Here is a 27508-nt window from a genome sequence, read left to right as displayed (position 1 = left end):
TACTGCATAAGCTCCGGATGTCTTATGTCTTAGGTCTCCCTTCTCCCTGCCTGCTCTTTTTGTGCCCTCTTCATTCTGACCCTCCCCCCCTCCCGATCACAAGTGGAATGCTGAAAGAGATAAGAGCAGGACCACTGCCAGCCGCTGTTGACACCAACATGCAGGGATAGAGGTGAGTGGAGCTGATCTTGTAAGAAACAGTGAGTGTATAGGGGAATTGGCCAAGTCCCCCACAGATTACAGATATCTCTCAAGGCATCACATCACACATAGGCATCCCCAAGGCATGCAGTGTATCCAGATAATCTGAAGTTAATTTATGGCCATGCCTTTTAACGATGTGTTGTCCAAGCTCTGTACAATGAAAAGTGTAAACTGAACACATAAACTAAACACTATGACTAGTTGGCTGCATATGATGGGCACAGTGGCTATATATGATGGGCACAGTTGGCTGCATATGATGGGCACAGTTGGCTGCATATAATGGGCACAGTTGGCTGCATATAATGGGCACAGTTGGCTGCATATAATGGGCACAGTTGGCTGCATATAATGGGCACAGTTGGCTGCATATAATGGGCACAGTTGGCTGCATATAATGGGCACAGTTGGCTGCATATAATGGGCACAGTTGGCTGCATATGATGGGCACAGTTGGCTGCATTTGCTGGGCACAGTTGGCTGCATTTGCTGGGCACAGTTGGCTGCATTTGCTGGGCACAGTTGGCTGCATTTGCTGGGCACAGTGGGCTGCATTTGCTGGGCACAGTTGGCTGCATATAAATGGGCACAGTGGCTGCATATAAATGGGCACAGTGGCTGCATATAAATGGGCACAGTGGCTGCATATAAATGGGCACAGGTGGCTGCATATGATGGGCACAGTTGGCTGCATATGATGGGCACAGTTGGCTGCATATGATGGGCACAATGGCTGCATATGTTGGCACAGTGAGGCTGCATTTGATGTTTTTGTTTCAGTTTTGTTCAGAATTTTTCAGTTAGTTTGCGCCCCCCCCCCCCCCCCCCCCAAAAAAAAAAACATTTTTGATCACCAGCCGCCACTGGTGTACAGACAACTAGGGATCATACGTTCCCCTGACAGACATGGATAGCATCCAAATATAACAGTTAATCATAAAAGTATTTTTCATATATTGATGGCCATGTTAATACCCTCCCCCCCCCCCCCCCCCCCCCATCTCCTAGGCCAGCTACCTTTTGTTGCCTCCCCCCTACACACACACACACACACACACACACAAAGAGCACATAACTAAATATACCAAGTCTTACAATACTATATTAGCAAATTCATACTTAAACATACACAAGTTTAAAGGATAAGTTCACCTTTGTAAAAAAATAAATAAATGCACATCTTTTTGCAGGTAAAAATATCAGCAGATCATGGGTTGCAATGCAGGACTCCTGCAGATTGTGTAAGCTCTCTGCTTGTACAAATAGGCAGTTACACACTGACAGGATGCATCAATGAACCACCTAGAGAGTTAAACAGTGCCCTAGGTAGTTCATTTAGAACTACAAGCCGGCAGCCGCAAAGGCTGTTGGTAGTTGTAGTACTCACAATCATAGAACAAATGACACGGTCGGGTGGGCCAGTGTTTTGAAAAGATCCCCTGCTTGCTGTGTCACTGTGGGGGATGGGGGGGATGCAGGGCCTGGTGCAACAGTAACATGTTATGAAAGGTGAACTTATCCTTTTAACCAAAACATAATCATTACCATACTGACACGGACACATACAGGGCACCAGGTGCCACTATGCAGGCTTTCCAGGATCCCGTGGGACAGTTCTGCAGGATTCAGGACAATTGAAAGGTTCTGATTCATACTATCCCCTCAGTGGCAATGGCACCCTGGACATCCAATCTGCCCCTGCATTAAGAGTAGCTAAAAGTTTACCAAACCTTAAAAGTAAATGTCTCATTGAAGATGGGATTCAGTGTCTTCCGATGAACTTTAGTCTCATGCTTCTTTTTCTTGTCTGGTAAAAAGAAAATTTTCACATAGGGATCTGATGTTCCTCCCATGTCCAACGCAGGTAATTCTGTTGCTTGTATAACACCAACTTGCATCTGCAAGTAAGACAAGGCTAGAAATTATAAACATTTTGAATTTGCGTGTTCATTTCCAAGTGACAAAATAGGTTTAGGAACTATCAACAGGACTGCTATACAAATTACCCTAGATTATGTGGTAATTTTCAGAACTGTTAATCTTCTTTTAAATCAGGATCTAACTCCATAAAATACAAGTTAAAGCAAATAGGAGAAAAAGAGAGGCAATTCAAAGACATTATGTAGCTAATCAGGGACCCCTTGATAAATTTCCACAATAAAAAAATGATTAGCAATTCCAGTGGATGAAGGTCAATGATTTAAAAACATTCACAAGTTTTCAGGCAGAATTCGGGTTAGGGTTAGATGTGGGATGCAACGTTGTGGATATGAACATCGATATTGCAGACTGCAGTCTAACTGCATCAAAAAGTGAGGATCATCCAAACACCACCAATGCAGGTAACTGAACAGTGGATGTACTTTAAACATAATGTAATAAAAATGATTCACAGTACTACTAGATGCAATAAAGGCAGCCTTTAAGTACTCAAGTCTCCCGTGCAATCAGCTTGTTAAAAAAGGTTGTATTTTTAAATGTCATTTGCAAGGATGTTTATATCTGCCTAACCTGAAACAAAGGTCGCAAGTGGTCATCCTGAGGGCTGCCTAAAAGCTGCCAGTTGGACAGCATTTTAGATAACAGAAGATGCCTTGGTACCTGATTATTTTGAAAGTCATAATCCAGGGAGAACTGGAGCTTTCCAAGCTGCTCTTCTTCTTTTTCCTCCTCCTCTTTGTCTTCTCCCTCTGTTAGGCCAGTTTCTGCATCATCATCATCGTCATCCTACAGAATCTGCCAAGAGAAACAGACCTTACTTTTCTGCCTTTTAGTTCATGGACACTAAAAAAATGGTTGTCAAACTGTATTTTAATTGCAACAAATAAAAGGAAGATGCAAAACTAACATCCTATCCCAAAAGGTCTTAACATTATTTATAGAGCACAATACCAATGCCATAACATAACTAAACCCAATTTAATGTATTGTTTTCTGTACCATGGCCTTTACATAGGTAAAACAGCACTTTTCAGACTTGAGCTTTGTTGCTCTGCTTTCCCATTCCTGCAATTTGTTTAACAGTTCTCAATTTGCTGAACTTTATTGCAATCGGTGGTTACAGCTCACGTCAGGACAGCCCAGTTTGAGTGATCAAATGATGTATTGGTCGCAATTAATTTTCTTATGAGTTTGTTCCCTCAATATGATCTTTAAACAAGCACATTCAGGATGTAGAAAAGTGCACATTTATGAAATCATTTATCAGAATTAACCTTTTGTGTTTAGAGTAATAACCAACTTTGCAATATTCTTTGTTGAAGTAAAATCTTAATCCTTTCAAATTGCTGTGCTTTCTTTAAACAGACATACCGTATTTCATTAGAATCTGTCACAAAGCAAAATAACAGCAAAGCTGCAAATGACATTTTCTATTGTTTGGAGTTATGAGCTGCGTACTAGTTTTAAAGCAGCAAGATCACTTAGAGTGAAGCTGCACTGTATCTTATAAATCATTCAGAACAGTTGGCTTTATAACTGCAAAGGAAGCAGAAACATTGCAAGATGGTTAATTAATATTTTCATATGAATGCATTTGGGCAAGAGAGGAAGCCAGAGGAACCACATCCCTCGGTAATGTACAGAGGGAAAGATAAAGTTCTTGGGATTTTTAAGGTGACAATTTTCAAAAGTCCATGATCTGTTAAAAATGCCCTGTTGGAGCATGCAGTCTGGATTTGCTTGCCAAGCACACAACCTCCTATGGTTGGGTGAGCCATTCAAGAGTACCTGCATTAATACAATACAATAGTTATCTGCAGGTCGAGGAGACTATTTTTATCTACCCATTTATTAGATTTTTTTTAAATCTATGGAATTGGAGCCCTTTCTGAAGCTTCCTCTGTGGTCGCCTCTAGGAATGGATATGTCCAACATAAACTGTATGGACCAATTTGCCATTTCTATTAATTTGTTGTGTGACTACAACCAACTATTTGATATTAATTTGATGCAACTTGTATGTTGTTATACACACTCCCGAAGAAGCCACACAAAAAGGCAAAACATGTCAAGATACTCTTTTTAACATACTTCTGATAACATTTATGTACAATTCATGCATCACTTTAATGATGACATGTGGTTCATTCTTTTACTCATTTGTAATGCTTTTATGAAAGTACTGACTAAAATTTTTAATTTTTAACAGATCATGGACTTTTGATAATTGGCACTTTGAAAATCCCAAGAACTTAATCTTTTCCCTTTTTTTATTTTCAAATGTGCAGCAGAAATTTTCATTCAGGTTTCTGTATGTTGGGGTTTCCAAATGCTGACTGACTAAATTTCAGCCAATTTATTTAAATATACCAATACATTAGAGGGTTGTGACATCCTATGCTTTTGCCCTACACTTGGGATATTTCTTTCTATTTCAGAATTACTGTTATGCCATTTTCAAAAGAAGCAGACCCCACCATCCCAGATAATAAGATTCAATATTATGGTGAAGACCAGGTGATATCCTAGAAGTCAATCTCCCTCCTATGCCTGGGTTTAGTTACACCTGCAGATGCTGCCAATTTATACACCATACAGCCATCTAGGGAAGTTCACACGTTATATTATATTCCATTAAATGATATAGGTTAGCAATCAGAGAATGGCCAATGTAACAAATCAGAAAGACTATCCAAATGATTCACCATTACAGGATGTCCAAGTACAATATATTTTTATAAACAATATATTATATATGATTAAAGGTACCAAGACATTTTCTATAGCAACAACCAAGTGCTCGTCACACGCTTGCATAGGATAAACACAACATATACAGGTGCCCTATCAGCAAAGGCAGCCAGATAATATATCTGCTTGAAACATATACTTTATCTTGGCAACGTAGTTAAAGCAGAACTCCGGGAAAATTTTTTTTTTCCCGGAGTTGCCTATCTCCTACATAACCAACTATACCATCCATCTTTTTCTGAGCTCTATAGTTCCTCTGTAGCAGCTTGATGATATTGCAGAAAAGCCATTAATCTCCAGTGATTTCCAGTGGTTTGTAAGACCGCTGGCTGCTATTCCTCCTGTACTCCCAGCCAGCGGTCTTGTCATTTCCCACAAGTAGTTACAAGTCCCTGCTCGCTGTAGTGGGTGAAGGGGGGCTCTCACAGCCCCCCGGTCTGTGCCGCCTATAGAGGTGGTGTCCTCCTCCCTCCTCTTCTGTTTCCTGCCAGCACCGCCCCCACTCCACCCCTGTCCCCCCCACAGCTCGCCATCTCTCTCAGTGCAGAGAGCGGGGAGAGTTACCAGAGATCATCCCGCATGACAGAGCGGAGATCAAGCAGACAGGTGCTGTATGTGAAAACTCCAATTGCAGTAATGTCCCACCTCCCATACAATTGAAACAGTGCGCTCTCTATCACAATGCTGGTATGGGAGGTGGGACGTTACTGCGATCCCTGCTCTGCACTAATGGACACTGATAAGCTGCACTGGTGTGACCGCACTGATGGGCACAGATAAGCTGCACTGGTGGGCACAGGTGCGACCGCACTGATGAGCATAGATGAGACCGCACTGGTGGGCACAGATGAGACCGCACTGGTGGGCACTAATAAGCTGCACTTATGGACACAGATGAGACTGCACTGGTGGGCACAGATGATACCGTACTGGTGGGCACAGATGAGACCCCACTTGTGGGCACAGATGAGACAGCACTGGTGGGCACAGATGAGACCGTACTGGTGGGCACAGATGAGACCGCACTGGTGGGCACAGATGAGACCGCACTGGTGGTAACAGATGAGACCGTACTGGTGGGCACAGATGAGACCGTACTGGTGGGCACAGATGAGACAGCACTGGTGGGCACAGATGAGACCGCACTGGTGGGCACAGATGAGACCGCACTGGTGGGCACAGATGAGACCGCACTGGTGGGCACAGATGAGACCGTACTGGTGGGCACAGATGAGACCGCACTGGTGGGCACAGATGAGACCGCACTGGTGGGCACAGATGAGTTTTTTTTTTCATGCCGCCATTTACTTGTGCTACAGGCTGATGTAAAGCAGCATGGCCCGGCTCTTTCTTTCTGTGGTGCGGCTAGGGATGTTCTCATATATACCATACCAGCACTGATTGCTGTTAGAAAGATCTCAAAGCTACAGCAGGAGGAGGAATATTTCTTATACTGAATTACAGCAGAGTACAGTGTGTATAATATATTATGGGCACGTGTCTACAGTTCAGTAATGATAAACATATTGCCCTTACTTGCTTTATGTAATATCCTGTTGTGGTTGGAGGGCAAACATGCTTTGCATTTATGAGGCTGTAACCTACCTATCCTGCTGTGTCACTGAGTAGTATGGCTGGCTGCCTGCACAATGAGGGGTGTGATTTATGTTGAAGTGGGATTGTTCACATTTACATGTACAGGCCTAATGTCCCTCCCACATTAATTGCAATTTGTAAAGCATGAAGGGAAATATAGTTTTATCACAGTGTAAGAGAGGGGAGAGGATATGATGTAACCACTTGTCTAACCGCTCCCCCTTGGCAGAATACATGTTGCATTTTTTGAATTAGAGATCTGACGTCCTGAAAATTCAGACTTCTCTCTTCAATGGTAAGGATTTTCACAAATGTAATAAGTGTTAGTGTTTTGTGTAGGGGGTGTATTAATGGAGGATTTTTTGCAAATCCCGGAGTTCTGCTTTAAATAGATGACTAGTAAAAAGGAGCCAACGTTACAGAGTACATTACATGCAAGATGTAAAGATCAAAACAGCAGGCAAAATAGAATCTCTGCTCATAAATGTGCCAAATATTATAGCAGGGACTGTAGCTAAATAATTCTTAGCCAAAAGGTGATAAAATACATCCGCTTAGTTTTCATGAATGATTCCATATTTCCTATTCTCAAATTTTATGCTGTTTGTGCCATCTGCTTCTAATGAAGAATTTACCATTGTTTGTTAATCGGGAAGTACCAAGCTACCTTGTCTGCTGGCACATAAAGCTTTTTTTCATTTCCAATGTTAGGACACCATCTTGAGGATTCTCACAGTAAGGCACCCGAAGAACTGTTTGATTTCAGAGGATATAGGCTGTCTTAGTCTGGCCATACAGATTATACAATGTTCTTGTTGAATTTCCTTTAGCTTTACCTTTAACTATGTAGGTGCAGAGGCCTGCCTGGTTGCATACAAATTGAAAGTGCTTAGGTATGACCTCATATTATATAGTTTTGGTCAATCTAAAGGAAATGTATACAAGAAAATTGTATAATGTATGGCCAGCCTTAAATTTAATAAAAATATTTTTTTAAACGGGTCTGAAATTATATTGTGGATTCAAGAAAAACTGACCTATAGAAATAATGCATAGATTTTGCAGATAAAGCAATCCCTAACCTAGTGAAAAATGAAATGCTTTTACATAGTTCCCAGCATTAGGAATCTGAAAGATATATTATGTCCCATGGGTGTCACAAAACATTGAGGATTTTTGTGAAACAGTCTTTTTTCTCAAATGGAAATATAGTAGAAACATTATCGCGTCTGACTAAAACCCTCCCCACAGTTCTGAACCCTGTGATGATAACATCCTAGTTTTACGTACTAAGTCCTATATACAACTAACCTATATAATAAACCATTTTATGGCAACTTGACAAGGATTACTATTTTGTTGTTGAACTGTACACTAACCTGTAGCTTAGAGGCAACTTACCCAGTTCTTCTAAACATGGGCAGACCGTTAACTTCTTGACCAAACTCGATGACCTTTAATTGGTAGTACAGAGTGGGATATCACCATTTCTCTTTATAGTCAAGTTCCTGTAATACCAGGTCATTAATTATTTCGATGAGGTCTGTGCTAAATGGGTTTTAGAGGTTGCCACTAAAAGGCACTAACCGGCACTGCAGGTATTGCATCAGATTTCACCTCAGCCAAAGATAACTGACAACTATTGAACTCTAAAGGCAAGAAGAACCTAAAGCAAACCTGTTATCAAAGCTTAACACCTTGTACGTGAAGCCTCTGATGTAAGCCTCAATTCCTAATTACAATCTTCATACTTATTCTGGGGCAGTCATTTTACTCAGAATGACGCTGACCGCATCTCACATGAGAGCTTTTAAAGGATTTTCAGGCAGAAATTAAGCTTAATACTTTTTTTTCAGTTAGACTTGAAAATCAATTTATTTTAGGAATGATTTGTACTTATAGCAATTTTATTGACATGGTTTATGCATGCTAGGGGCAGCCTCAATACAGTAATAATTATCAGCAAAATGAACATTGGAGACATAAACTAATGACATGATTTTCTTTTATGATTAAATGAAAACAAGCCATGCTCTAAACAATACACTCCTCTATGTATATAGATAACCTCTAAACTGCTAGCCATGCGTATGGCAATTGGTATTATGTTTACTCCTATCCATTACAACAGAAGTGCGAGTTTCAATTAAAAAAAAAAAAAAAAAACTAATTTTGGAATTGATAAAAGGTGATAGCTGATTAGCTGTCTTTGTTATCTTGTACATTTTCACTGGTCTGTTACAATCTTAAAAAAAAAATTTTAAACCTGAACTATGAAAGCTGTGCACAAGATGATGCAGTGGGCAAAAAACTGATCAACTCTTTTGCCTGTGGGTTCCCTGCAGCTTATCTTTTTCCCCGATACTGACTAACCATGCCTTATTCTGCACGGTGTCTCTGTATGGAAGTAGCCATCTTGGTATTGGAATAGGTCACTGTTTCCTCATGTCAAAGGTGCCCCCTTATGAATGGTGGTCTGAAGACTGCTGGTGCAGGAAATTATCAATGAGCAGTCAATCTACAAAATGAAGCAGAAGCAGGAAGATGCTTGTCGGCAGATATACCACAGGTATCATTTTACCTCTTCTCTGGCAACAGGCGGTGAGCAGCACATTAGTAAAATCCTGCTACCAATCTTGTGAGATTAGCAGTGACAAACAACGGTGCCTTATTTGATCTCCTATTACAGACATACAGTATCTCACAAAAGTGAGTACACCCCTCACATTTTTGTACATAAGTTATTATATCTTTTCATGTGACAACACTGAAGAAATTACACTTTGCTACATTGTAAAGTAGTGAGTGTACAGCTTGTATAATAGTGTAAATTTGGTGTTATCGCTCTTACTCTCTCATACTGGTCACTGGAATTTCAACATGGCACCTTATGGCAAAGAGCTCTGAGGATCTGAAAAAAAAGAATTGTTGCTCTACATAAAGATGGCCTAGGCTATAAGAAGATTGCCAAGACCCTGAAACTGAGCTGCAGCAGGGTGGCCAAGACCATACAGCGGTTTAACAGGACAGGTTCCACACAGAACAGGCATTGCCATGGTCAACCAAAGAAGTTGAGTGCACACGCTCAGCGTCATACCCAGAGGTTGTCTTTGGTAAATAGACGTATGACTGCTGCCAGCATTGATGCAAAGGTTGAAGGGGTGGGGGGTCAGCTTGTCAGTGCCTAGACCATATGCTGCACACTGCATCAAATTGGTCTGCATGGCTGTCGTCCCATGAGGAAGCCTCTTCTAAAGATGATGCACAAGAAAGTCTGCAAACAGTTTGAAGACAAGCAGAATAAGGACATTGATTACTGGAATTATGTCCTGTGGTCATGAGACCAAGATAAACTTATTTGGTTCAGATGATGTCAAGCGTGTGTGGCGGCATCCAGGGTTAAGGCAGTGCTGGAAAATAATGGTGGCCACACAAAATATTGACACTTTGGGGTGTAATTACTTTTGTTGTCAGCAGTTTAGACATTAATGGCTGTGTGTTGAGCTATTTTAAATGGAAAGCAAATTGACACTGTTATACAAGCTGTACACTCACTACCGTACATTGTAGCAAAGTGTAATTGTGTTGTCACATGAAAAGATAAAATAAAATATTTACAAAAATGTGAGGGGTGTACTCACTTTTGTGAGATAATGTATATGAGGCTGTAGGCACAAAAGTACCTAGGCACAGGAGGTACACTACTATTTTCAAGGAGGAATTCGAGAAAAAAATAAAAAGAAATTGGGGGTACTGCTTAGGCACTTTAACGATTCTACTTGTTCCCTATAATAGCTCATACACACTGGTGCAAAAAAAAACTGCCGCTTTGGAGAGGACTATGCCTTTTTTCACATTTGAACATAGCTCTAATTCAGTCGTGTTCATGCACATGGTGGCATTTAGGTTCAGGGAGAAAGGGAATAATAAAAAAAGCAAAAAAAAAAAAAAGCAAACAAAAAAACCACAGGAGGGTTGGTGTAATTTATGCTAACACACACGCAAATGTGTGCACATACACGCACATGCGTATGCTGGAATTAATGGTTATTCTAGCCACCAGAATAAATGTTACTTGTGCACGCTGTATCCAAATAAATGGGAGTACTTTATGAACTAGTACGTGCTGCTTCTTTCTACCAGCTTCTTGCAGGAAAAAGTCAGTGTTTACATAAGTCTTTAATCATGCCTGTGTTTAGAAGCCCTTTCAGGAGCTTCGGAAGTGCCGCCTATTCATTTCAATGAGCAGGGCGTTTCAGAAGCACTGTAAACAGTGCTTCTGAGGACTTTATGTGCATTTTACTCATATATGTGTCTGGTTTGCACTGCACTTTTTTCTTGTGTTATTGACTTTGTGTGTATCATGAATTAAAAAACACCAGTCCATCCAATTCAACCTGTGAGGGTGTGGGTATATGCATGTGTTTTGTCCAGCAATAACTCCCATATCTCGGTATATTGCGTTCGCTAAGTTGCCCATCTAAACTTTTTTTTTAAACTATCGACACTCCCCACTGACACCACCGATTGTGGAAGGAAGTTCCACATCCTTACCACTCTTATGCCCCATACACACAGTCGGACATTGATCCGACATTCCGACAACAAAATCCTAGGATTTTTTCTGACGGATGTTGGCTCAAGCTTGTCTTGCATACACACGGTCACACAAAGTTGTCGGAATATCCGATCATTCTGAACGCGGTGACGTAAAACACGTACGTCGGGACTATAAACGGGGCAGTAGCCAGTAGCTTTCATCTCTTTATTTATTCTGAACACTTTGTGCGTCGGATTTGTGTACACACGATTGGAACTTCCGACAACGGATTTTGTTGCCGGAAAATTTTATAGCCTGCTCTCAAACTTTGTGTGTCGGAAAATCCGATGGAAAATGTGTGATGGAGCCCACACACGGTCGGAATTTCCGACAACAAGGTCCTATCACACATTTTCCATCAGAAAATCAGACCGTGTGTACAGGGCATTACAGTAAAGAACCCTCTATGCAGTTTAAGGTTAATCCGCTTCTCCTCTAATTTCAATGAGTGGCCGATTGTGTTTTTTTAATCTCCCAAAATGGAATAGTTTTTTCCTTATGCTAGATTCACCACTGAGGTATTTATATATCGCCATCGCATACTCTCTAAAAGGTCTCTTCTCTAGGGAGAATAAGTTTAATACTTGTAGTCGTCCATCATCCCCTTATTAGCTTCAGTGCCCTTCTCTGGACTCTCTTCAGTTTAAACACATCCTTCCTGGAGGACTGGTGAACAGACCTGGACGCATACTCAAGACGTGGCTGAACCAGTGTCTTGTAAAGTGGTAGAATTATAGTTTTATCTCTTGAGCAGATACACTTTTTAATGCTAGCAGGGAAAAAAACGCTCCTGCGCACAAGTGGATAATCAGACAAGTAGTGTAAAGCTACAGGCCCTGCTGCCCTCAAGGATGGGGAATGCTAATAGTCAACGAGAAAAAAGAAAGAAAAGGGCGCACCAGTTATGTGCATTATCTTTTAGATGTAAATTTATTAAAACCAATAGTAAACAGGAACTACTCACAAACAGTTGTAGAAGATCTCACAGCGTAAATAGTCATCGACTAGCAGCATGCAGTCTAGGATGAGCAGAGCCCTCCAGAGGTCACAGAGGAACTCATAGGGATCACTGCTAGCGGACATGTTTCAAAGGGAACATCCCCTCTTCCTCAGAGCTCAGCAGACTGTGAGTAGTTCCTTTTTACTATTGGTTTTAATAAATTTACATCTAAAGGATAATGCACATGGCTGGTGCGCCCTTTTCTTTCCTTTTTCTCGTACACTTTTTAATGCGTACTAGAATTGCAGCTTAGCATTGCTGAGCCTGTGATCTACTAGGACCCCCAGATCTTTTCCCATCCTGGATTCACCCAGTGGTTTTCCCCCTAGCGAGTAACTTGTGTTCATATTTTTGGCCCCCAAATGTATTACTTTACATTTTGCAACAATAAACTTAATTTGCATTGTAGTTGCCCCTCCCTTTATTTCATCAAGGTCTTCTTGTAAGGTTTCTATAGCTTGCTGTAAAGTTATTACCCTGCTTAATTTTGTATCATCAGCAAACACTGAGAGTGAACTATTTATGCCAACCTCAACATCATTTACATAAACTAAACAAAATTAGACCCAAGACAGAGCCTTGGGGTACCCCACTTACCACTCCAGACTATGCTCATTACTCATCACCCTTTGGATGTGCCTCTGTAACCAGTTTTCTATCCAGGTACACACCCTATGGTCTATGCCAATTTATAAATTAAGCATTTAATGGGGAACTGTATTGAAATCCTTTGAAAAATCCAGGTACACCACATCCACAGGCCTTCCCTCAGCTAGGTGGCAGCTCACTTTCTCATAGAATACTAACAGATTGGTCTGGCAGGTACAATCTTTCATAAATCCATGCCGATTAATACTAACGATACTGTTTTCATCATCAAATTTTTGGATATAGTCCTTTATCATCCCCTGTAATAGTTTACATATTATCAATGTTAGACTGACTGGTCTGTAGTGTCCAGATATAAATCCCTGCCCTTTTTAAAATATTGGTACCACATTGGCTTTTTACCAAACAGCTGGTACCTTCCAGTCATTAAGCTCTCCATAAAAAATAGGAACAATGGTCTGGCTATAACCTGGTTACGTTTTTAAGGACTCTCAAGTGCAAGCCATCAGGTCCTGGTGTTTTGGGTTAAGTTTTCCAAGTCTTTTTCTGACCCTGGCTTCAGTTAGCCACAAGGGAACATTCTGTGATGTGTTGTTGTTTGTAACCAACTTACCCTGGTCATCCTTTTATGGAGCCTATATGCTCTGACCTTGCTTTCTTATGGTTAATAGATTTTTTTTAATGTAAGGGTTTGTTTTATTCTCCTTTCACTATGTGCCTCTCGTAGTCTATTTTAGCTGCCCCAATACACTTCTTGTTGCAGTTCTTGTAGTGCTGGAATGCAGAGAAGGACCTCTCTGCCTTAATTTTTTTAAAGGATTTAAATTTTTTTCTCTTTTATATGTTTTTTTACGTTAATGTTTAGCCACCCAGGTTTTTTTTTTCAAAAATGTATTTTTATTAAAGTATATAGGTATATAGTTTAAAGTATATAGGTATAAAACAAAGCCTTTGGGCATTCCCCGGCTTGCAAGCACATAAAACATAACAGTACTATCATCTTAGCTAGTAAACAAACCACAACAATCCATACACGTCGCTCAGTTATTCTTGTATAAATTTAATACCAGGAGTAGTGGAATACAAGGAGATTCCTGTTCCCTCTCAACCTTCAGGATGATATGGCAGGAAAACAGGAACTCGCAATTGGATTCATAGCTAAGCAACTGTAGCATGAGTCACTGCAGGAGGAGTAATCCACATATACCGTAGGTTAAGCCGTATCAGGAGAAAGTGGATTCAGACTATGGGCTCTTGATCGTCAGCAGTGTAGTCTGATTCCATCCACAGGTGCCAGAACTTCTCACATTTTTTAGGGCAACCTCGAGACAAATAGCTTTGTATAGAGGTACAACCCTATTGATTAAACTCTTCCAAAAGGGCAGGTTGGGAGCCATAGCCATCTTCCATGTAAGCACTATTGCCTTCCTAGCATAAAATAAATAGGAGTCCCAATAAAGTGCACATCGCCCTATGAAACGGCCAAAGGTTCAACCAATCCCAGAAGACAAACACCAACCCTTACAGGGCTATGCATAGTAGTGAATGTAGAAATAAATTGGGTCACATCTTGCCAGTAGCTACAAATCTGAGGACACTCCCAGAAGATTTGGGCTAGCCACCCAGGTTTAACCTTCACTCTTATATTTGTTGTCCATTTGAATGCACTAGCTAATACCTTTATTTAATATGTTCTTGAACCATTCCCATTTTTCCACAATGTTCATTGTTTCAAGGATTGTATCTGATTTAATATCTTGCAGTATAGAGACCAGTTTAGAGAAGATGGCTCTTTTAAAATTATTTTTGTACTACCCTTCCTTCTTCTGTGATTTATACTGAATGTTATTACCTCATAGTCCCTGTTTCACAAGTTGTCCCATTTTTCCACATCTGCGATCAGGTCTGTATTATTATAATCAGGAGATCTAGTAATGCATTATCTCTGGTTGGGGATTCCCCAACCAGAAATTGAAAAATTGTCCTGTAAGACGCTAAAGAACTGACGTGCTTTTGAGGAGTAAGCAGTTCCTTCTGCCCAGTCAATATCTGGATAATTATAGACCCCAATAAAATAACATTGCCCTGCCTCGCCACCATTCCTAACTGTGATAGGAGATCATACTCCTCATCCTTCAGGTTAGGGGGCCCTGTAGCATACACCCACTATTAATTTCCCATTTGTTTCTTTCCTTTGGAGCTCCAGCCACAGGAATTCCACCTCTTCCCTTGCCCCTATAAAAAGGTCATCCCTCATGTTCACTAGTAGATCATTCTTGATATACAGGCAAACCCCTCCCCCTCTTCTACCTGCCCTGTCCATCTGATACAAGGGAATACCCCTAAACAGTTGCCAGCCAATCATTTGAGCTGTCAAACCAAGTTTTAGATATTCCTCCTTGTGTATCAGCAGCTCCAGTTCTTCCATTTTATTAGCTAGGTTTCTGGTATTTATGTACACACCTCTTGATTTTGTACAGGCACGTATTATTTCTTCAATAGTCATTCTGAGGATGCAATTCTGCCAGCCTACTTTTGGTTTAGGTATTATAGTCACCCTACCATGAAAGGATAAGTTCACCTTTGTAAAAAAAATATAATATAATAGAGAGAGAGAGACACACACACACACACACACACTGTATCTCATAAAAGTGAGTACACCCCTCACGTTTTATCATACCTTTTCGTGTGACAACACTGAAGAAATTACACTTTGTTACAATGTAAAGTAGTGAGTGTACAGCTTGTATAACAGTGTAAATTTGCTGTCCCCTTAAAATAACTCAACACACAGCCATTAATGTCTAAACTACTGGCAACTAAATGAGTACACCCCCTAAGTGAAAATATTAAAATTGGGCCCAAAGTGTCAATATTTTGTGTGGCCAACATTATTTTCCAGCGCTGCCTTAACCCTCTTGGGCATGGAGTTCACAAGAGCTTCACAGGTTGCCACTAGAGTCCTCTTCCACTCCTCCATGATGATATCACAAAGCTGGTGAATGTTAGAGACCTTGCGCTCCTCCACCCCGTTTGAGGATGCCCCACAGATGCTCAATAGGGTTTAGGTCTGGAGACATGCTTGGCCAGTCCAGCACCTTTACCCTCAGCTTCTTTAGCAAGGCAGTGGTCATCTTGGAGGTGTGTTTGGAGTCGTTATCATGTTAGAATACTGCCCTGTGGCCCAGTCTCTGAAGGGAGGGGATCATGCTCTGCTTCAGTATGTCACAGTACATGTTGGCATTCATGATTCCCTCAATGAACTGTAGCTCCCCAGTGCCGGCAGCACTCATGCAGCCCCAGACCATGACACTTCCACCACCATGCTTAACTGTAGGCAAGACACACTTGTCTTTGTACTCCTCACCTGGTTGCCGTCACACACACTTGACACCATCTGAACCAAATAAGCTTATCTTGGTCTCATCAGACCACAGGAAATGGTTCCAGTAATCCATGTCTTTAGTCTGCTTGTCTTCAGCAAACTGTTTGAGGGCTTTCTTGTGCATTATCCTTAGAAGAGGCTTCCTTCTGGGACGACAGCCATGCAGACCAATTTTATGCAGTGTGCGGGTTATGGTCTGAGCACTGACAGGCTGAGCCCCACCCCTTCAAACTCTGCAGCAATGCTGGCAGCACTCATATGTCTATTTTCCAAAGACAACCTCTGGATATGACAGTGAGCATGTGCACTCAACTTCTTTGGTCGACCATAACGAGGCCTGTTCTGAGTGGAACCTGTCCTGTTAAATCACTGTATGGTCTTGGCCAATATGCTGGAGCTCAGTTTCAGGGTCTTGGCAATCTTTTTATAGCCTCTTTATATAGAGCAACAACTCTTTTTTTTCAGATCCTAAGAGAGTTCTTTGCCATGAGGTGCCATGTTGAACTTCCAGTGACCAGTATGAGAGAGTGAGAGCGATAACACCAAATGTAACACACCTGCTCCCCATTCACACCTGAGACCTTGAAACACCAACGAGTCACAGGACACACTGGGGAGGGAAAATGGCTAATTGGGCCCAATTTGGACCTTTTTGCACTTTGGGGTGTACTCACTTCTGCTGCCAGCGGTTTAGTCATTAATGGCTGTGTGTTGAGTTATTTTGAGGGGACAGCAAATTTGAAAAGTGAGATACTATATATATATATATATATATATATATATATATATATATATATATATATATATATACACATACATACACACACACACACACACACACACACACACACACTATATATATACATGATAAATAATAATAGAACCTTTTTGCAGTTATTTTATTTTACTAGGAGCCTGCTAGGCATTGTCCCCACGATCGGCAGGTACAATGCAGGACTCCGGCAGACTGTCTGTGTAAGCTGTCTGCTCGCACCTCGTATGAGCAGGCAGTTACACAATGACAGGAAGAAACAATGAACTACCTAGAGCACTCAAAAGCTCCCTGGTAGTTCAATGAGAACTACAAGCTGACAGCAGCAAAGGCTGTCGGTACTTGTAGTTCCCCCATTCACAGGACTCCACATGGCCACATTTTTTTTTATTTTCTTAATTGTGACAGCGAGTTTAGGGAGAAGATCCCTGGTTCAGTGGGGGAAACAGTAGGAACATATTACATGTTTTACCCTAAAAACTGAACTGAATCCTTTAATTCCCTCAGTAGCACTCTCTGAACTTTGATCACTGATGTCTCTCTCCTTCTCTGATCCCCCCACCTAGTTTAAAAGTCCCTCTAACCTTTTGACCACCCTTTCTCCCAACAAAGCTGCACTCCGTCCCTGCTATAGAGCCGGTAAACAATCAAAAAGTCAGCCCAGTTCTCCAGGAAACCAAAACCCTCCCCTTCATACACCAGTTCCTTAGCCACTTGTTAAGTTCTCTAATCTCCTGCTGCCTCTCTGGTGTGGCTTGAGGTGCAGGCGGTATTTCTGAGAATACCATCTTGGAGGTCTTTTTCTTCAATATAACCCCTAAGTTCCTGAAATCATTTTTTAGGATGTTACATCTTCCTCTAACTTTGTTATTAGTACCAATGTGCACCATGACTGCTGAGTCCTCCCCAGGCCCACCCAACAATCTGTCCATCCGAACCACGATGTGCTGTACAACAACAATCTTTGTGACAGGTTAGTTCGGAATATTAATTGATAAGTCAATATTTACATCTAAAACAGGGGGATCGGGCAACCTGTAATTTTAGCGTGCAGAGAATACTACTGTCACCGAGCAGGAGTTGGAATGCAACGTTTGTTGGGCTTCTTCCACAGTATCCTGCACTGAGGATGGTAGGGTCTCAGTGTATATGTAGATGAAGGAGTTTGGGACGAAAAAGTGGTCATGCGAAAAAAAGTTTTTCTACACATATGGTTTATAAGAAATCCACACCCTTTTAAGCAGCACCTAAAGTGTCTCCAAACAACTTCCTGATAGAGTCCAGCATAAACCACAAAATGCATTGACAGCGTTATATGATCAATAAAGATCCAGAACTTTACACAGGAAAACATCAAACATATCCTCCTTCTCAGGCACCTTTGCTATCCCCACTACCCATTTTTTGGGCTAAGTTCCTTCATCTTCATTTTATTTTTATATTTAGTTACAATTAATGAAAAAAAAATTAGTTAATCACAGCAATAAAGTAAATTGTATACTGTATTTAAGTATTCCTCTCTATATCCAAGTTCCCAAAAGCAATACAAACCTCTGATAGCTACCACAGCTTGAAAAGTTAAAAGTAAACAGGGATAACCACATCGGAAGAATCACAAATTTATCAGTTTTTCATTCCCTTTAATATCTAGCTTGCATCTGTGATCTGTGAAAGATCTTACTGGGCTCCTAAATTGCAAATCATAAACGGTTTATTTCTACACAGATTGGAGAGATCTGCATGCATATATTCTGCAGGAACAACATATTTGTTGTTTACTAAATGTCAGTTCAGGTGGTCTTCAAACCAATTTGCCTTAAACAGTTACATGCACGTGCAGTCATAGATTGCCAGAAAAAGCTCAAATCTCTATTTCTGACCACACTTTACCTTTGATCAGAAAATATATTATTGTTGTGTTAAGTAAAAGGTACTAATGCACTGCTGGAATATGCAAATTAAGCTAAATAAGCTATGCACAAATGCTATGAAGAAAATGTAAAAAAAGGCATGCTATAAAAGTGCAACTCCCCCTCCATAATTGTCCAAATGTCATATTCAAGGCAGGGCACGGAGATTATAACCTTTGTAGACCATGAGGCTTATGAATGTATGCTTTTGCAAGCTTTTAGGGCATCAATCGCATGTTATTTTTGCCATAAGTGACCTCTAGTTCCAGGCATTTACAGTTATCTGCAAACTAAACAAGTGTCATACATACAGATTTACATTTTTCTACAATGGAAAACTGCATAACAAGTAGTGGTCTCTTCAAAAGCTTGCACCAACATTAGGAAACAAGGTGTGTAGGCCATTTACAAAATGTAACAATCCCTTTTCCCTGCCTTACAATATCACATCTACTAGCAGGGTGCGGTTGATGTTTAAAGCACAGTAAAGTACTGTCTTTTGCATCCCTTTAAACACCCACATTATTGCTTTCATCCTTTTCATTAACCAAAAATTAAAATAAATTGGTTGCCTTTGACACTCCAGTCATGCATATGCACTTACCAACACAGACAGTTATCAAGATGCAGCAAGAAGAACATATAGACATCAGTTGAGGATAGTAGAAAAAGACAGGGAAGCAAGAAAAAGAGAGGAAAAGGAGGTGCAATTAGTGTTCTTTGAGTCGTTTGTTATGATTCTGTAGATGTTATAGCCATTTAATAAGGCATAGCCTAAGATTTTTTTATTTGGCATGTCAGAATTGCAAGAGTTTGAGAAAAGCAGTGTAATTTATTGTCTGAAAAAAAAAGTAAACTGTTTAAGTGAACAGCAGCCGATCATTTGTGGTCATGTAGGACACACAGTGCCCTTTTCAAAGCTCTGCCAACAATCCACATGAAGATAAAAGAGAGGAGCTTAATCCACCCTTTTACAAAAAACGAATAATCTAATAACTATTGCATACTGTGGTTTTACAATAGCAGAGTATATACACATAAAAGAGAGCTTTAATCCAAGTCTGTTTGTGCAAAATGTATGTTTAGGAAGAGTGCTTGATATTCTGCATGGTTATCCCATTTGTATATTGTGTTTTTACCTGCCCTCCAGATCCTTTCATGTCCTTCATGTTGAGAGCATTTTTCATTCCCTTTCCTTTCTCTTTCTTTCCTTTCTTCTTTTTGCAGCAACATTTCTTACAAATACAGAAGCAGCATGTGATGATCAGCAAGCCTGCTACCACTGCAATGGCTATGATCGCCCAAGGAGGCACTACAAGAAGAGGCAAAGAAATTATATACAAATAATACATTATCATACATCCTGTGCTCACTTTCCACTATTTTCTTTAAATTGTACCCTTTTAGGACATGTTCACACCACGTCCGTTGTGTTTTCCTACACAACACGGCACAGGTATGGAGTGAAAACAATTGCGCCTTGTTCACAACATACAGTACCGTGCAAAAGTTTTTGGCAGGTGTGAAGAATGCTTCCAAAAATATATTTTTTAACTTTATTTTTAGCAATTTACAAAATGCAAAGTCAACAAACAGAAGAAAAATCGAAATCAAACCAATATTTGATGTGACTACCATTTTGCTTCAAACCAGCATCATTTCTTACTCTTGCACACTTTGTACACTTAAAAAAAAGTCAGGGATTTCGTAGGATTAGAGTCAGATGTAGGATTAAATTGTACCAAGCAGGTACTAATGATCATCAATTTCATATGTAGCTTGAAACGCAGTCATTACCTGAAACAGAAACAGCAGTGTAGGAGGCTTAAAACTGGGTGAGGAAAAGCCAAACTCTGCTACTAAAGGTCTTGTGGAAAACCTTTTCATGTCACAGATCATACACCATGGCAAGAGTGAGCACAGCAACAAGACACAAAGGTAGTTATACTGCATCAGTAGGGTCTCTCCCAGGCAAAGATTTCTAAGCATACTGGGGTTTCAAGACGTGCTGTTCAAGCTCTTTTGAAGAAGCACAAAGAAAGGGAAACATTGAGGACCGTAGATGCAGTGGTCGGCCAAAGAAACCATGACCTTCTGGGCCATGCTGGTGCTGCCAGAATTACCAGTTTTCTTTCCAGCTTGATCCTGCAAAGAAGTCGAGGCAGCAATTGAATAGGGGAAAATGCATAGATCAGTGAGAACTGATCCCACAGTATCACCAACGGATCTGTTCTACATGCGAATGGATCCTTTGTTCTGGACACAAAGTTGACTAACTTTATGTTGAACTGGACACTAGGAGATCTACGTCCGGAGTCCCCCATCTTTGCCAAACAGCCTGAAAATATGTCGGGATGAAGAAACCATTCTCCTGGGAATGTTCTGCTGGCGGCACAAGCAGTCCGCCTGCCAATTCTCTATTCCCGGAATGAAGACTGCCGATAGGCACGGAATATTTCTTTCTGCCCAAGTTAGAATATGGTTCACCTCTCTCTGCACTGAGAGACTCCTGGTGCCCCCTTGGTGATTGATATAGGCCACAGCCGTGGAAATTGATGGATTGGATCCTGACAGGACAATCCCTTAACCTGGAAGTCCAGGCTCTCAGAGCCAGACGCACTGCCCAAATCTCTAGGATGTTGATGGGCAAGGCTCTTTCATTCTTGAACACTGTCCTTGGACAGTGGTCTTCTCTAGTACTGCTCCTCAGCCTGAAAGGCTGATGTCTGTCATTACCACTTTCCAGATAACTGGTCTGAAGGATTTTCCTTTTAGCAGATTCTTTAGTAACCACCAATTGAGGTTTTGGGACACCCTTGGTGACAGCCACATTGGCAAGTCCAAAGCTTGGATCGTTTTGTTCCAAGCAGATAGAATACTGTTTTGAAACAGTTTCAAATGGAACTGGGCATAGGGAACTGCTTCGAATGAAGCCACCATCTTTCCTAACAACCTCATGCAAAGGTGAATGGAGGGATCTCCTTTTGACCTAAGCCTCCGCACCAACTCTCTTATGGAGTTGTTTTTTTGCCTGGGCAAGAACACCTTTTTCTGGACTGTATCTATGATCAGACCCAAATACTCCAGATTTTTTAGCGGTTTTAAGGGAGATTTCTCTAGGTTGAGAACGCAACCCAAACTTTTCCAGATAACTGGTTGTAATGCGTACACTTTACTCCGAACACCAATAGGTCTATTAGCAATAGATTGTCTAGGTATGCCAAGACTGTTTATGCCCTGTGCCCTTAACCTGGTTACAGGTGGTGCTAGCACCTTTATGACTCGGGGTGCTGTAGCTGGCCCGAAGGGCAAGGCTACAAACTGAAATGCTGTTCTACTTCGAACCGAGGAAACCTTTGGTGAGCGGGAAATATATGGACATGCAGATATGCATCCCTGATGCCAATAGACGCCAGAAGTTTTCCATCTTGGAGGATAGAAACTACTGACCTGATCGACTCCATAGAAAGGAGCGCATCTTCAGGAAATTATTTAGATTCTTTTAGATCTAGAATGGATCTATTTCTGCATGGATCTGTACATGTACAGGAAACGCATGAAAAAAAGCAGTGAAGGTTTTAAGGAACCTAATGCCGCGTACACATGACCAGACTTTCCGTCAGAGTAGACTCTGACGGTCTTTCTGATGGAGTTCCGACAGAGTTCCGCTGAAACGGACTTGCCTACACACGATCACACCAAAGTCCGTTCGTTTAGAATGCTATGACGTATGACGGGACTAGAAAAAGGAAGTTCAATAGCCAGTAGCCAATAGCTGCCCTTGCGTCATTTGTGGTCCGTCGAACTAGCATAGAGACGAACAGTTTTCCCGATAGGGATGGAGTCCGTCGGAAAGATTTGAAACATGTTCTATTTCTAGGTCCATCAGAATTTTAGAAAGAAAAAGTCAGATGAAGCCCACACACTATCGGAATGTCCGACGGAATTATTCCGACGGACCTTTTCTGCCGGAAAGTGCGGTCGTGTGTACGCGCCATTAGAAGAAACAGATCAGCTGACTCTACTAGAGGTAGCTTGAAAGAAGCACGAACCATCTCTGTAAGAGATTTGTGCCAGCAATCTCTCAGATTGCAAGGCTGAAAAAAGGTTCAACTCCAGTTGTCTCCTCCGCAGAGGAGTAATCGGTTTGCCTTTCTTCCTGATCACCTGAGGGTAACCCCTCATCCTCTACCCACTGTTCCCTAGATAAGGGGTCTAAGGTGGGGGGGAGGGATATCTAACACACTTCCTATCCTTTCGGATAGCAGATGCGATTAAAGTCGCTAATTTTCCTTCTAGGCCCTGCAGGGCGGAGGAAAAATGCATTTTCAATCATGTGTACAGGGGCTGAATGTTTTCTCCTCTAGAGTCTGACGGTGGGGGCCGTCGCTACTGCCTAGAGACAGCTGTCCCTGGCACAGGGGAAGGAGTCTGTTTAAATAAAAGGACTTTTATACCTTCTTTTGGGCAAAAGAGTACCTTTCCCACTAAAAATCATTTGGAAGTATTTGACCAAATCCTCCCCAAATAGTCAATCCCCATGAAAAGGAAAACTAGTTAGAAGCTTTTTTTTGCAAGATGCGGCTGACCAACTTTTTAACCACAGGGTCCTTCGTATGTGTTTTAGCACAAGCGAAAGGTGGGACGCTTGGTGCATAGAGTCTTTCATGGCATGTATGGCAAAACATAGCGCTTTGGTAGTTCGGATAACTCACGGGCCTGTTGTGCAGGGACCTCCCTAAGGGCCTCTTTGAACTCGTCCTTTAGGGACTGACAGATGCCTATTGCAGCGACTGTAGGCTGAGAAAAGGCACCTGCCAAGGAAAAAGTGGATTTTAATAAAAATTCCAACTTTTTATCTGTTGGATCCTTAAGCATTTGTGCATTGTCTATTAAATTTTTATTGATGCTGGAAATCGCAGTGTCTACTGCTGGTACTTTACATCTTTTGTGAATTTCTTCTTCATGGGATAGAGAACTGACAAACTCTTTGGAGGGAGAAAAATGCTTATTTGGATGATCCCATTCAGCATAAATAAGCTTTTATAGTAATGCATGGACCGGAAACGCATGAAAAGGCTGTAAAAGGTTTTAAAGAACCCAAGGAAGGGACTGAACTTTCAGCTGACTCTTGTTAGGGGTAGCATGAAAGTGGAACGAACCATCTCCGTAAGAGTTTGTACCATCAATCCCTCAGATTGCGAGGTTGCATAAGGTTCATCAACTGTTGTTTCTTCAGTGGAGGAAAAATCGGCTTGTTTTTCTACATGATCGCCTGAGGGTAATACCTCATTCTGTGCCAACGGTTCCCTTGGTAAAGGGTTTGAGGGGGGGAAGGGGGATCTAGCATGCTTCCTATCCCCTTGGATGGAGGATGCGATTAAAGCCGCTAATCTTCCTTCCAAGCCCTGCAGGGCGGAGGAAAATACATCTTCAGTCACGTATACAGGGGCTGAAGTGTGAGAAGCAGTTGCACCACCAATCGGTTCCAAAGACTCACCCTGGTTTGCCAAATCTGGTATCTCCAGAGAGGATGACAGTGTGGAGGCATGACTGGAGTTCCCAGCACCTGGGGGTGGAACTTTTGGTGCCTTTGTGGTATCTTTGAAAGCCATAGTGCTAAGCACAAAAGCAGAGGCACTCTCAAAAATGTACTATTTGCTGAGCAATAGTAAGAAATAACAATGGCAGCATAAAGATTAATCTGATGCTAAACAACAATGTATTTTCCTGTACTGGAAATGCCTGTATACACCCCTCACGTGCTCCAGCGCTCCTGTGGCAGACTTTTCAATCAGCTGCTCTGTAGCATTTAGTGAAAAGAGCGTCAGCCTTTTAAAAGCTCAGGTGTAAGCCTGATTGCCTGTGCACTGTGTGCTTCTACAAAGGACGCTGAGTCCGCACACGGCGCGATTGCCTTAGCCACGCCCCCTCCATCAACCCGCCCTCCTCCTTTTTTCAAAAAGAAAATCACAGGCGGCGCGCGGACGGCACGGCATTCGGTTCTGAGACACAGACCCAAATGCAGCCGCCATGCAGCGTTTGGGATCTTTTTCTCATACATGAGAAGAGCTGGCTTCCTTGCATTAGCCTAAAAAGGCAAGTAAACACAAACATGTTTATCGAAGAAAGCCGCCCCGCACCCCTCAAGGGAGGGGGCAGGCATAGGGTTTTTCACTGAGTCAACAGATAGGATGTAATACACTGTACAAGTACCCCCAAGCCCCTCAGTTTCCCCAATTGTGAGGAGAGGAATAATAAAGAACCCCCTCCTGCTACACACCACGCTGTTATAGCTGGACACAGAGCTGCTGAAAGGGGTATGTGTATCCTTGCTCCCTCTAGAGGAGACTTTAAGACATTACAATGTTACATATGGAAGAAAAGGCATAGGTGGACTTTGCAGATCCTAAGCTTTTCTCCTACCTTATCCTCGCTGCAGGATACTGCTGAAAACAGACAGATCCAAACTTCACCCATCACGGCGGGCAGCGTTACTAAACCTTCAAAGACCGGGTCCCTATAAAAGGGGTTCCACTCCTTTGGACATGTATAGCACCCCTCAGGACAACTTTAGGTAATGTAGCAAGACCAAAAAGAGTCCTGGTTCCTAGGGTCTAGCCCTCAAAAGAGAAGCATTACAGGCAAAATCTCGTTCTTCTATGCGAGGCCCAGGTACCATCCTGGGGCCACAGTGGCGTGGATGTGCTGATGTGCTTCTGGAAGGAGGAGGGGTTATATAGGGAGTGAACTTCCTTGAATGGGTATACCAGTGTCAACACCTGAAGGGGGCCCATAAACCATTAAGTTAATACTTAGGCTCTGTGTCCCATGATGTATGATAAAGAAAAACGCAGCTCAACAGACATGGTGTGAACAAGCCTTTAATCTATTATAGTTCAATCTTATTTTATTGGGTTTTAGATTTCAAACATAGAAAAAAGAAACTTGCAACAAAGGATTACATCACTACACAACAGAGATATGATCATATGGTTACAGCACTTGGGAGTTCCAAAGATTGGCATCATAACATATGCAATAAAATAAGCTGATCCATGAAAACGTTACTGTGAGTCAGTAAGTAAGCATTTAGAGTATCTGCTGATTAGACAGATACTGCTCATGGTGTGGGTTTCATAATGCACACATACGGAGTGCATATCTGACAAAATGGGAATGTAAAGTATGGCAAAGGAATAGGAAGCTCAAACACTTTGTGGTAACAAAAAACAAAGACAAAAAGTCTCATATGAATAAATAAGTAAAAAAAAGGAAGAAGGGGTGGAGTGGCTGAGGGAAAATAGGGGGAAAGGGACAGGGGGAAATGCTCTCCACCCTACTCCTTGGGGCCAGGCCTGAGATGCTCTACCTGAGGAAAGCATGGCTTGAAAATTACAGAATATGGTCCAGGCTGCCCATATCTGGGTTAGCTAATCCAACCTGCTGTGCTCCAACACCAGCAAGTGCTCCAGGTCCATAGGCGAGTCCATTTCCAGCACTCATTCGGCCAGAGTAGATACATGCAGGGAACTCCAGTGGCAGGGAATGATGGCTATAGCAGCCATCAGAAAATGGCAAAGAATGTCGCGTTTAATTGATTTAGGTTGTTTAGATAAGATCATTTGAGGAGTACAAATGTCCCCTCTATAATCTGTTATGAATATGGGTTGACAAAAATATAGTAATTACCTTTCACAGGACACCTGAGAAAACAGTCTGCTTTGACTCTAAGGACAGCATATTTGGCTTACAGTGGTCTCTGCAGTGGTCTGTGCCTTTCCCCATCCCTAAGTAGCTACATCCTACACAGGCCTTTTAATATGGGTTTGGAAAGCAGGCATAATTACAGTATATTGTTAAAACATACAGACCATAGGAATCTGCATTATTATACTTAGTATCAGAGCTACAATACAGAGGTCAATCAGCAGAAGGAAAGTTGTGACCCTCCCAACTATACCTGCCCTTCTAGCCCTTACCTCTTCCATTCATAGAGTCTGTACTGAATTGAATTAAAAGCACTCTGTGAATTGAGGATGGGCAGATGAAAAGTCTGCCTCCTTGCGATTAGTTTTGGATGCTTTTTACGCTGACTACGTCTGACCTCCTGAGCGGCTTCATGCAGTTTTTTAAATTTTATTTTACCAGCAAGTGGGTGGTGGTGGTGGTGGTGGTGGTGGTGGTGGGGGGGGTGATCAGCTCAGTGGCAAGTGTGCTTATATCTAACAACTAGCATCTATGCTCAACACTAGTCTAACACAAAAATTGGGAGATCCATGGTCAGCCTAATGCCCAGTTAAATGGTTATATAAAACAGCTGATCAACAACATTTCAAAAATCAAACTTTTTTGGAGCATAAACATATCAAATTCTTGCAATCTTACAGCAGCATTCAGACATGGAGATGGAATCCATGAAAACCAAAAGATTAACAGAGGGGATTTAAAAAAAAAAAAAAAAACAGATTATTAAACTGTCTGTATAACCTTAAAACCATTGTCAGCATTACCCGAGTCCTAGACATCCACCTAGTAAAACTTGAAGATACAGACAGAAGACCAGGTCGCAGGCTTGCAAACTAGAACGTCCAAGAGGCACCAAGTGGAGTGTGCCCTAACGGGAAAAAGTGGAACCCTGTACCCGAGAGAATAGGTCTGAATGATAAAGTGTTGAATCCACCTTGCACTCATAGAAAGCAGATTGTCTGCTACTACAACTTTCAGGAATAACAGA

The 27508-nt window shown here is 41.6% G+C and overlaps 1 protein-coding gene across 2 annotated transcripts in view; it reads right to left on the bottom strand.

Annotated features, from left to right (window-relative positions):
- Positions 1-27508, bottom strand: part of LOC141128607 (synaptotagmin-2-like) — a 160457-nt gene that overhangs the window by 65930 nt on the left and 67019 nt on the right. For both annotated transcript variants that reach the window (XM_073615993.1, XM_073615995.1), the window contains exons 3-5: positions 19911-20083; positions 2806-2931; positions 1935-2102 (exon numbers count right to left, since the gene is read on the bottom strand). In XM_073615993.1, the coding sequence (XP_073472094.1) occupies positions 1935-2102; positions 2806-2931; positions 19911-20083 (467 nt within the window). The remainder of the gene's footprint in view (positions 1-1934; positions 2103-2805; positions 2932-19910; positions 20084-27508) is intronic.

The sequence above is a fragment of the Aquarana catesbeiana genome, linkage group LG02 (assembly GCF_042186555.1).
Source record: "Aquarana catesbeiana isolate 2022-GZ linkage group LG02, ASM4218655v1, whole genome shotgun sequence".
Lineage (NCBI taxonomy): Eukaryota > Metazoa > Chordata > Amphibia > Anura > Ranidae > Aquarana > Aquarana catesbeiana.
Note: the sequence above shows the minus strand (reverse complement) of the source record. Positions and strands in the feature narration are given on the sequence as shown.